The sequence below is a fragment of the Thunnus thynnus genome, chromosome 11 (assembly GCF_963924715.1).
Source record: "Thunnus thynnus chromosome 11, fThuThy2.1, whole genome shotgun sequence".
Taxonomy (NCBI): domain Eukaryota; kingdom Metazoa; phylum Chordata; class Actinopteri; order Scombriformes; family Scombridae; genus Thunnus; species Thunnus thynnus.
In genome coordinates this window covers 8531012-8543789 of record NC_089527.1, presented here as the reverse complement: position 1 = coordinate 8543789, position 12778 = coordinate 8531012, and the positions used below count along the sequence as shown (strand labels likewise).

General features: G+C 36.8%; 1 protein-coding gene across 16 annotated transcripts in view; it reads right to left on the bottom strand.

Moving 5' to 3' along the window:
* Positions 1-613: 613 nt before the first annotated feature.
* obsl1b (obscurin like cytoskeletal adaptor 1b) overlaps positions 614-12778 on the bottom strand; it is a 39002-nt gene continuing 26837 nt past the window's right edge. For all 16 annotated transcript variants that reach the window (XM_067603057.1, XM_067603061.1, XM_067603063.1 and 13 more), the window contains 7 exons: positions 12484-12596; positions 11911-12064; positions 7260-7421; positions 7048-7152; positions 6472-6738; positions 2793-3076; positions 614-852 (listed from right to left, as the gene is read on the bottom strand). In XM_067603057.1, coding sequence (XP_067459158.1) covers positions 2799-3076; positions 6472-6738; positions 7048-7152; positions 7260-7421; positions 11911-12064; positions 12484-12596 — 1079 coding nt within the window. In that variant the 3' untranslated portion in view covers positions 614-852; positions 2793-2798. The remainder of the gene's footprint in view (positions 853-2792; positions 3077-6471; positions 6739-7047; positions 7153-7259; positions 7422-11910; positions 12065-12483; positions 12597-12778) is intronic.

The window sequence follows — 12778 nt, the reverse complement described above, 5'->3', positions numbered from 1 at the left end:
CATTCTAAAATCTAAATTTGACATGTATACATGGTTATTATTAACTGGAAACTAACATTGTTAATTTTTCATGGTAATATCTGAAGCTGGTGTTCCTGCTTACTAAACTAATATAAACCAGGTTATTCTCATTGTCACAGCAGCCACACAAAACCATGCTCTGATATATGGGGTAATATGATGAGTGCGAATCAGATTATATTTGCATAAAAGTCTGCACAAGTACATATGTAATCTGTAAGATAGCTCTGGTTTCTGCTTTCATTCATTCTTAAACTACACCTAACAGACAAAACCAGCATGAGCTGTTTACTTTCAGGCTGAACTAAAAACCCACAAAGGACCAAAATGGCATCTGGAGCTGAAAGTGTTTTTAAGTTTTTTTGAGGAACTCAGACTGCCTTAAGTGTGAATCAAACCAGTTTTTACCACTAACAAAGTCCTTTGACCCTTACAGTGTTCAAATAAGATATTTATTATCACAAATACAGATTCAGCTAAACATTCCCATTATAGCAACAGTCAAAAAACTTTCACACAGGACATTATTTACATCCCAACGGCTATCTGTGATACTTTAAAGGAACCGTTTTGAAATTTCTTCACACACTGAATATAACAAATTCTATATTAACAGAAATTTTGTTTCTCAAAGGCAAGTAACTAGAAGAAAATCCACCCCCTGAAATAATTGCATTACATTAAAATCCATCTCAACCCTGTTTTAACCACTTTTACAGACATACTGCATGTAAATATATAAGCACTGTTAATGTTACAACATGAAAACATCAATATAATAAGTAATCCATGTCTGTTAGGTGATGACAGACGATGTTACTCACGGATCACCTGTGAAATTTGAGCATAGAGAGAATTAGACTTAGGATGAGAGAACATCAGGCAACAAGTTTGACCTTCTGTCAAAATGTAAACTTGTCTTCTGTAACTCATCCATTACACAGTTACCTGCTTTTACTATAGTTGCAAATCAATTCCATTAAAACAGAACTATTTTACTCTAAGCCAGTATTTCCCATCTTTTTGGCTTGTAACCCATTTGTGACCTATTTTTCTTTCTTACACATTTAATTATCTTGTGACCCTTCTCAGATTCATCCCCTCACTGGGAACCGCTGCTCTAATCTTCCATTTTACCAAAGCGGTTGCAAAGCAGATAAAATCTTCCAAATAAATTCCTGCAGATGCTCACTTTTGCAAACCACTGTGTAAGAACCATGTAAGAATTCTTGTGACCACTCTGAAATGGATTTTAGACCAAAGACCTGAAACCAAATCAACAAATTATAACCCTAAAATTGACATCATATTCTGAGCAAATCCAGTATTTTCACCCATCACTAGCATTCATATTGTTTACTCCATGGCTCATGTATCAGACCCCTAATAAAGTTGCTGACCATTTTAATTTATTTTAATTTTATTATCTGAGTCTGGATGAGTCTGGTTGTGCTGGATGTTGCCCTCAGTTTAAGAGTGAATTTACAACAGGTTCACAACATAAGCCAGATGATTAAACATAATACTCTTTCGTTTAAAGCCAACATAATAAAACTAAAAATAGTTTACTCTCTTGCTCTAGAAGGTTGTGTGGGTATGTGTTCTGCTTGACCTACATATGAGAAAATAGAGCAAAGCCATAAACCCCCTGTATTATTGACAGAATGCAGCACTCTCAAAGCCAAAACATTTACTGTATTTATTGCTGCGTGCTGCATGTGCAGCGCCAAGTCATGCAGCACACTTGATCACGCCAACAAAACAATTCAGGATCAGTCTGAAGGGTTCATGTTATTTTTTTGTGGTGATTCTAATGCAAATATGTTTTTTTAGTTTAACAAATACAAACATTATATACATAGTTTAACATATAAATAAAAATTAGTACATTAAAACACTGTTTTCTTTCATTATTTGAGATTGCATCTTTTCACCTACTGTACATGTGACATTTCTTCAGGAGCATATGAGACTTTTTATCACCATCTAGTGGTTAATATTTGAATGACATCACTGGTTTATACATCGAAGCAGTTCACTAACTGGTCAGTTAAATTCACTGAGACCACTGATGGCAACTAATACTCCTCTAACAATGGCATGTCCAAGGACAAACCTCAACTTCAGGCAATTACTATAAAAATAGTATGGTGTTATTAAAGGACAGGTTCACAGTTTTTCAAGTCTGTCTTAAAACAACAGTCAGGTGCCCAAATGAACACTGTTTTTCTTGCTGCAATCATTCCTCCTGCTTATACTGGCTATTAAAAGATCCCCTTCAAATTCACTTTCAATGTAAGTGAAATCTGCAGTGTGTCCACACAGTTATTTTGTGCAAAAATGCATTTAAAAGTTTATTTGAAACTTATATGAGGCTTCAGCAGTCTGAGTTAAGACTTTTAAATACAGTTTTCCACAGAAGGCTTGTGGATTTTGGCCCTCACGACTTACATTGTAAGTATATTATGAGGGGATCCTCTAATGGTCAGTATGAACAGGAGGAATGATTATGGCAGGAAAAACATATTTAAATGTTCATTTGGGCACCTGACTGTTGCTTTAAGACAGACTTGAAAAAATGTGTACCCTGTAAATTGTATGCTGTTGTAATTTTTTAAATATTAGATGCATGGTAATGAAAGTATTTCTTTAGCTTATTTATTAAAAACTCAATAAATTAATTTGACATATGACACATGAATTATTTGCTGTCAGTTAAACCTTTCTGGAAATTGACAATAAAAAAAATAAAAAAAACACCACAAAAGTACCTTCAATTATTTACTCAGCACCCGGAGCTGAGCTGTACTCTTGGCTTTTCCAGAAGTGAACTCCACCACCCCACTCATGTCTGGGGAGGTTTGCCTGAGGGTCAGCCTGTGGACGGTTCCCATCTTTTCCAGGAGCACACGAGAGCTCGGCTGCAAGGGCTCCCCCTTCAGGCTCCACACGGGGGATTTGAGGACAGGGACTGACACCTCACATTCAAAGCAGGCTTCGTCGGGGGCTACGACCTCCACATCTTTCAGATCTCTGACCATCAACAAAGACTGGGCTGAGTTGGTGCACAAAAGAGAGGAAAAGCAGGGTTTTTTGGTCTTAGCATTTTTTTAGATGTAATTCTTAATAATAACAACCCCCCAATCAGAAATCTTTGTGAAACCTGACATCTACTGGTTAGAAAAGGAGTAGTCAGAGTCTTTTAGTTAGCTCTTATCCAATTACACAAAGCTTTATATTTCAAGTGGTGAATGGTAGATCTTTCCTGCATAAATTCTTTAACTGTGAGTCTGTTTTTGCCCATCATTTACCCCCTTTATTTACACATCTCACCCAATAATATACAATCATATGCACATAAGTACAGGACATTTTGACTTGTCACAGTAGGAAAAGCACAATAATAGGTCTTTTCCACAACAGGAACTTACCAACCCATAACTGAGCTTGTACCCACTGTCCTGGGTTGTAAATGCAACGACCCCAAGATTGAGTGTACATGTGTTCTGTCTGCAGTTAATCTCTTATATCACTGGACCCATCACCCTAATATTTTTTGTGTGCATTTATGACTGTATGCTCAAGGACCTCTCAGTGATTCACAATTTTTGAAAAACCTATTTTATACCGCCATTGACTGCTGACTCCTCACTCCTCTTAACCAGTCAGTAGGGACTGTGAGTGATCAATAACTGCTTCAGTTTGGAATCTTGTTACCACTCGGGACAACCAATCATGCCTTGTTGCCAGGTTAGATCAATCAGTGCCAAATTTTGAGAGTTGTTGTGAATTCAAATAAATATTGATAAGATTCCTAATGGGCCTATCATAAAGCTTAGACTTTTGTCTTTTCAATAGTCCTCGCCATTCTATGATATGCGGTATGACATAGTAAAAGGTATTTCCAACAAACAGCTAGGCTAAAAACAAATCTGTTGCAGGCCACATATTGGCCTTTGTCATGGTTAAAAAACTGACATCCATGGAAATGTTTGGTCTCATCTTGAACTGGAGCATCTGCAGATTAATTCCATACCTGATATGTTATGATTCTCTAAAGTTGGGCATGATACAACATGAATAAATCCCTGTTTTTGTTATCTTTGTCACCATCTGGATTGTGCACACCTGGCCAAGATCTGCACTCTACTGAGTGCACTCTTCTAGTTGTAAATGTAATGGTTATAATGGGATTTTTTTCATAATTCACAAATGTTGCTTTTCTAAAAGATTATGCACAATTAATTGTTGTAATTGTTACATTTTTGAAAACATTTAGATCTTAATCTTTGTTTACTTTATTTATTTACTTCCTCTTATTGTCATTGTCCTTTCTCTTTGTTTTTCACAAGACGGGATAGTGATTTCAATTTACAATGTTTAACTTTTGGGTTTTAGATTGGATTGTAATGAAATAGAATTTGTTTTGGTCAAAAAAGATGTACACCGGATCCTTCACAGAAAAGCAACACAGTACCAAGCAATTTATCCCTTTAAGTTAGTGGGTTTAGGGTATGGGGAGCTACGGGTCTTTAAAGATCCCCTCCAGACATGTTTTAAAGGTGCAGTGTGTAGAATTTAGTGGCATCTAGCAGAACAGACTATAATGGAAATGGAATATAATATTCATAAGTATGTTTTAATTGGTGTATAATCACTTGAAAATAAGAATCGTTGTGTTTTTGTTACCTTATAATGAGTCCTTTATATCTACATAGGAGGCAGATCTCGTTTCCATGGAGGCTGCAATGTTATATCACCATGTTTCTACAGTAGCCCAGGACAGACAAACCAAACATTGCCTCTAGAGAGGGCCTTTCACATTTTTCACAAGTTTTGCAGCCATTGTACATTCTCCTACACACTTGGGAGGGGAGGGTGAAGGGTGGAGTATTCAGTTGGTTTCAATCTGCAACCTCACCACTAGATGCCACTAAATCCTACATACTGGTCATTTAAAGATGTATACAAAATACTCTACTTTGAATGATAATTTGTGTCTGATACAGTTTTTGCACAAAAATTTTCAAATACCTTGTTAGAAATTCTTAAAATGACATCTGCTCATACTCCCTCATTAAATCTTTGAATATGCAAATATATTTAATTTCAGTTTAACTGCTGGACACAAGATACTTCCTACTTTACTGACCCGTCTATTCTCAGTGTCTGTGCACTGGAGGCTTCAAGTTTCCACATCACACGTGTCTAAGTTGAATATTGGACCAGGATTAGCTTCCAAACTATTTGTGATGTCACAAATCATGTTACAGGCCCATCCTTTAAATTTGGATTTTCAATAAGCACAGAGAAACTTTCCACTTTCAGTAGATGAATGTGAAAACAGCCTTCTAGTGTCAAACTCTGCACATACATCATTCTGCACAGTGAAACTCAAACACTCAACTGCAGGAACAAGAAGAAAAGCAAACTTTTGAGTGGATGGGGACTTTAAGTTTCTGTAGTGGAAAACTGGCTTAATAGTACTGCTAATAATATTAACGATGTGTACCTTCTATTCAAGTTTCCCAATAAGTCATGACAGTGTAACAGTGAGCCAGCATGCACAATACTAGGACCCTGAAACTGAAGGGAATACAGTCATCATTAGGTTTATTATTTACACCTGTGCTTTTCCTGCTGTGACATGTCAAAATGTCTTCTGTCAAAAAGGCCCATTGTTATTTTTAATGACAGATTGGGCTACTCAGGAATCATATGATTTTACATGTGAGTTTCAGATTCTTCGGTTTTTCTACAATATATTAGTATGACACAAGTTGTGTTGAAAGGCTTAATTAATCAGGCATGCCATTGGAATCTATTGCAAGTGAATTAAATCAGATCACAACCGCTGCTCTCTGTGAAGGACTGACAACTTTTAACAGAAGTCTTAATCTTTTAAGAGATTAATTATGGAATTATAAGAAAAAATCAAATATGTTGCAAATGACCAGTTTAAACTTCAAATGGGCAAGAGTGAGAGGAAAATAGGAGTGTGAAAAATGATGGAAACTTGTGTGTAAATCATGTGGACAAAATATGTATGTTAACTTTGCTTTGCCAGTAGATGGAGCTATGAGTTTACTCTTGAGGTCCTCAACTCCCTCAGTTGCACTACCATAGCCTCAGTATTGTTGCCATGGTTATTTTATACCACTCTCACATTTGATGTGATAGTGGGGAATAAAGAAGCGTTTTTGGGTTATTTTTGGGTTATGACAAGCCCCCTTTTGTTACTATCACTTGTATTTGGTATTGGACTATCAATAACATATGCATACAATAACAAGAGCAGTAGTGTATAAAGGGGTGCAATATATTGAAATTTTGCTGTATTGTATTACATTGATCACATTAAATTTTAAAATAGGCTTACAAATAAACAGATGGGAAATGACTTTGCCTGTAAACTACTCAGTGCTGTTAATTAACCATGAATTCTCTTACCCTCCACTGTCAGCTTAGCAGAGCATGAATACTCTCCAACCTGCACACTGTATGTGCCCTCATCCTCTAGCACCACCTGCTGGATGATTAGTTTGCGATAACCGCCCTCGCTGCAGATCTCAAAGCGCTCTGAGGGCAGGATGACGTTGCTGCCTTTGTACCAGCGGATGCTACATCTGGGGTTGGACACTGTGCAGTCTAAGATCACACGGCTCTTCTCAAGGGCGGTCTTATCCTGCAGAGGTTTCACAATGCTGACAGGAAGCTCTGAAAAAGGATGAAGTTTAGATTCCTGGATGAATATAATTGGATGACAGACAAAATTAAAATAAACTGTAAGTTGTTATCAAAATTCACTATTAAGTTTATGTTGCTGAACAAAATGAGAAAATGTGTTTTGAGGCTTATGTGACACTGTAAATTAGACAACACAGGAGTACAACACAAATCAATCCTAATATATATATATATCTAAATATTGAATCAATAAATATTTAATAAAACAAGTATTATCATTCATGTAGAAAAATATATATTGAATTTGAAACACCTTGTTATATATTTTTATTATCATACCTTCCACCTCCAGGTAGGTGACCGATTCAACATGTCTGGCAACAAACTTGATTTCTCCAGAGTCCTCTGCTCGCACGTTGCACATAAGGAGAAAATGTTTGGTCCCTGAAAGAAGAACAAAATTGCAGTGAAAGACTAATTTGTTCATGAGAATAATATCATCAGCGGAGACATGCAGGACTAAATTAAGTGCTTTTGATTTTGAAGCTGACCTTCCTGGCGGATCTTGATGGTACTGGTGGGTTGTATCTTCTCTCCGTTTTTGTACCATTCTCCTGGCACGTCCTCCACTGAGATCTCACAAACAAACACTGCATTCTGATCTTCCTGGATAGCCAGGTCCTCGAGGCCCTGCACGATCAGCAGTTCACGTTCTGCCAACAGAATTACATAATGTTAATGGAAGCTTAAAGGAGCAGTTCACAATTTTTGAAGTCGATCAAGTGTCCAAATGAACATTGAAACATTTCTTGCTGTAATCATTCTTTCTATTCATACTGGCCCTCAGAAGATCCCTTCATAATGCACTTACAATAGAAGTGATGGGGGTCAAAATCCACAGGCCTCCTTCTGTGCAAAAATATATTTAAAAGTTTATCTGAAGCTAATATGAAGCTTCAGTCGTCCAAATTAGTCAAATCAAGTAGATATCTTTCAACGTTACAGTCTTTTTAGTGCCAACATCCCTCTTTTTGTTACTATACTTCCACTGCAGCTTAACAGGGAAACACTGTCCGATGAAACACAAAGAGGGAATTTGATGCTAAAAAGACTGTAAATGTGGCAGATACCCACACAATATGACTAATTCAGACTGCTGAAGCCTCATATAAGCTTCAGATCAACTTTTAAATGCATTTTTGTACAAAATGTCTGCTTGGACACACTGTGGATTTTCGTCACTTACACTTAAAGCACATTTGAAGGGGATCATCTAATAGCCAGTATGAACAGGAGGAATGATTACAGTGAGGAAAACCTCTTTCACTGTTCATATGGACATCTGACTGTTGTTTTAAGACGGACTTGAAAAATTGTGAACCTGTCCTTTAAGATTACAACGGGCATCTCTGAACAATATCAAAGTGGAAATGGGGAAGAGAAAACAATAACATCCATGGCAATCTCAAAGCTTCTTTTTTGTTAGAACAGTAAGATGCACAGATTGTGTAGTATTGTTTTTGCACAGAGGTTTGTGTGTTGTATCAAAGAAAGGCAAGGAAATTTGTAAAGCATATTTCATACACAAGGGCAATTCAAAAGGCTTTACATAATGCATTAAAACATTAAAAAAGAAAAACAGCATAAAACATTAAAATGCAAAATGTATCAGGCCAAGTTATGTTATATTGTGGCATCATGAACTCTATTCTGTGAGTCACAGGCAGATGGCAGTCTTGTGCAACATTACAAGGCTACATTGGAGCCTGGATCATCCTCGACAGCATCATGTAGTATTACTAAAGGAACTAACACTAACAAAGAACTACGTTTTTCGTCCATAAAACGATTATCCTCACAGTGATATTCATATTCATATTCATATCAAATACTGCTTAATACTGTTGCTAATAACAGACCAACAACAGTCTATGTTCTTGCTAGTAATATCTTATAAATCATGTTGATTTATTATGTTCCTAAACTTTGTCAGGCCCTAGAAAAGTCAATTTTGAGTATAAAATCATGTCGGTGGTCTATAGGATGGGAACAAATGTGTGCATGTGTACAACCTGGAAACAACCTGGAAACAACCTGGAAACAAACCAGGTAGAGAAAAAAAACTTTTTGATATATATGTGTTGGGGGAGCAACTTTCGTTTAAATAAATATTCTTGTAATTAATTCCTATTCAAGCACATTTAATTTGTCATTATGTGTTTTGTAAAAGTACATATATTGATATAAAGTAAATATATAAATATTAAATCTACATTATTCAATTTCCTGCACACCTTAGTGCAGTTTTGAAAAGTATTCTTAAAAAAGTATTCAAATGAACTTGTATCAGAAAGAAAATACGCAGCATGACTGTAAGATTTACATTAAAAAGCTTGCAGCTTGTGTTTTCAATCACTGACTAATTAACTCTGCTCAGGTTGAAGTTGTGTGGAGTTCAGCTGGGAACCAATAAGAGCGATGAAAGTGTAATTAGTCCCACCCTAAAAGGTGCAACAAAGCTAACTAGAGAGAGAGAGTGACGTCAATCAAGTTTATTTTATACACACACACTCAATTTTGAGTAGTTTAGAAGTCTAATCAGCCACAAGTGAAATCACCTGTGTGACTAAGCTTATTTTTTATTCCATTCATATTGTGGCTTAGTCGACAATGAATTCTGCTCTTCTTCTTCGATTGTATGGACTTGAAATAAGGTTAAGGGCAGGAAAAAAGAGAAGCAGAACGGCAAGTCATAGCAGCTAAGAAAGATGACAGCGCTGGCATTGTGTGTGTGTGGTAAGTGCTTTTTTCTTTTTCTGTTGTTTACGGTCTTGTTGCTCTAATTTATCCTACTGTACCTGACATTCACTAACTACTACTGTACACACTGCCATGGAATTACATTAATCATGTGTTGACTGTTTGACTTACTAGACAAACATGTCTCCCACACTCAGATTTATGCTCACAGTGCTTACATTATGCTGTTAACAAATGATAACAGTGGTTCACCAAAGCCTAAAACTATTTCACCTTTTTTTCCTTTGATATCATTTACATCATTTCATAGCAGACATTTTGACTTGTCAGGAGTGAAAGGTGGAACTAATATTAACTAGTTCAGTGTGCCATCATGCACAATACAAGTAAAGCCAGGTTAAACTGAATACATTCATTATTTATTTTATTAATTACACCTGTGTTTTTCCTGCTATGACATGTCAAACTGTGATAAAGGTGTGCACCCCGATTTTCCTGCTGCCTCTACCAAAGTTGATGTAGATATTGCTACACATTAAGTCCAAATCTAGAGTATCAGGTGGCACCCAAATTCATTCTTTTGATATTTTCCTTTTACCATAGCACTGATTTATAATTGCAGTGTCAACCTAGACGACTGTATGTGTCAGCAGAACTGAGTAGTGCAGGCTGTGCAGGGTTTTTTAGGTAATTTTTTGGTATCATTGATTAACCTGTTTTGAGAGTTTTTCCAAAGCATTTAAGTGTTAGTTTGCCATTAAACAAATGTGCATTTGAGTAGATTTAGCTTATTGTCGAGTAGAGGTCTTCACAAGTCAACCCAAGTCGGACCGAGTCTAAATTATTCAGTCTAACTGGGTCAGGTAGGGTCTCGTTTTACTGCCACAGGTCTCAGGTCTGTGTGTCAATGTGTCCTGATTACCAGAGTGGACCAAAAGCCAGAAATCTTGCTGTAGTCATGGACTCAGACCTGAATTTCAACAGCCACATTAAGACAATTACAAAGTCAGCCTACTATCACCTAAAGAATATGTCAAGGATTAAAGGACTTATGTCTCAGCAGGATTTGGAAAAACTTGTTGCATTTATCTTCAGTAGAGTCGACTACTGTAACGGTGTCTTCACATGTCTCCCTGAAAAATCGCTCAGACAGCTTTAGAACGCTGCTGCTCGAGTCCTCACTAAGAGGACAGTCTGTTAGAGAAGATTTCAAAATATTGCTGTTGGTTTATAAAGCACTGGATGGTTTAGGGCCAAAATACATTTACGATCTGCTGCTACGTTATGAACCATCCAGACCTCTCAGATCATCTGGGACAGGTCTGCTTTCTGTTCCTGGAGTTGAAACTAAACATGGAGAAGCAGAGTTCAGTTTTTATGCTCGATATACCTGGAACAAACTCCCAGAAACCTGCAGGTCTGCTGCAACTCTCAGTCCTTTTACATCAAGGCTGAAGACTTTTCTGTTTGCCACTGCCTTTTTTAAATCACATTTGAGGCTTTTGATTTATTACTTGCACTGTAACTTTTATTCTGTTTTAGCTTATTTTTATTTTCTACTCTCTTAACTCTTTAATAACTATTTTAATTGCATTTAAATGCTGTTTTATGTGTTTCTTTTGCACTTTGTCTTAATGCTTAAAGCACTTTGAATTCCCTTGTTGTTGAAATGTGCTAGGCTATTAAATTGGTTGGAAAATGATTATGTTCTGTTTATCTCTTGGCCAGCAATAGAATGTTTTATTGCTGTTATGGGAGGTGAAAACAGGTGTTTCAATTATTTCTATTTATACTGCTGCTCTATTCGATTGAGTCTGCTTGTTAAGTGATAGTACATCACGCTGCTGCTGTGTTGGTGTTTCATCTCTATCCTGGTTCTGTTTGGGTCCACTGCATTTTGGATTGGGTCTAATTATCATTGGGTCTATTTGGGTCAGGTCTGGTTGTGTTGGGGTCCCCATCATATCAGCATGTCAGGTTTGGGTAGGTTCACCATGGGTCCATTTTGGATAAGGACCAACATTTTGGTCAAAGTTCTAATATCAGAGCAATGACCCGCTACATTGTTGGTAAGGTTGTATAACTCGTACCGTACATGCTGATTATAACTGCTCACTTAAATTCTTGACAAATTACTGATACAAAGTGGTGTAAAAGAACCGTAACATAAAGCTTGTGTAGCTTACTGAGCTTACACCTCAATGGCCTTTAGTTTCAATGCAGTAAATGACTGATAATGATATTAACTCTTATGGTTTGGGTCTGGCTCCCAGTCTGGGCTCCAAATTTTTTCAGTGTGTCAGTACTTGCTGATAGTAATTCCCACCTGCACACCTGCATACATTTTCCATGCAGGGCACACAGCCCATCTCACCGTATCACACTACTGTAAAACTAGACGCCCTTGTTTTTAAATTATAGTATTTAGACAGCAGACTTTACCATAGACCTCCACAGTGCAGGATGTAGTCACATCTCCAGCATCACAGGTGTACGTGCCAGAATCACTGACATCACATTTCATGATCTGAAGAAAACGCTTCCGTCCCATTGCATAAATGCGCAAGTCCTTGCCTGGCTTCAACTCAACCCCATTCTGAAAAGGAAAAAATCAAAACCAAAACACATTAACATTTTATTTCAAGTGCAGTTAATCCTTTCCAAACAGCTCAAACTGTATGTGATGCATTGTTCCACATTGATCAATACAAAGTTGACTAAAGACAACTGAGCAGATTTTTTTAAAAATTTGTGGTTATTATTGGAATGACTATTGGGATGTATTCAAGTATTATTGCAATGCTTTGCTCACAGAGATTTTGTCTGTTCAGAGGATGTCTAAGTTTGTACTTTGAAGTGCATCTATGTTTATTTAGTGCGTGTGATATGTATTTTTTTTTTGAACATTTATATGATAACTTCATAAAACATAACCCTTTATTTCTTGTTTTGGCTCTAGATTTTTGTAAAAAATCATACATGTTGTTGGTTACATAGAAAAAAAAAAACACTTGCCTTCATCCATTTCACGTTGACATTGTGTCTTGACAGCTCACACTCAATAGAGGCTATTGCCCCCTCAGGGAATTTCTGGTCCTCCAGTTTTCTGAAAATTGTCACTGGGGGCTCTGGGGGAGAAAAAGCATGTTGAGTTAAAGCAAACAAAATCCTACTTCAATTTCTCAACAAAAAAAGCACCAACCCCATTAAAATTAAAGTTTCCCTACAGTTATGTGGCCTAATTTACTGCGGTGACATTTTCATCCAGTTGTCATCTACAGCATTTCAACCCCCAGCTCAAAGGGATGAT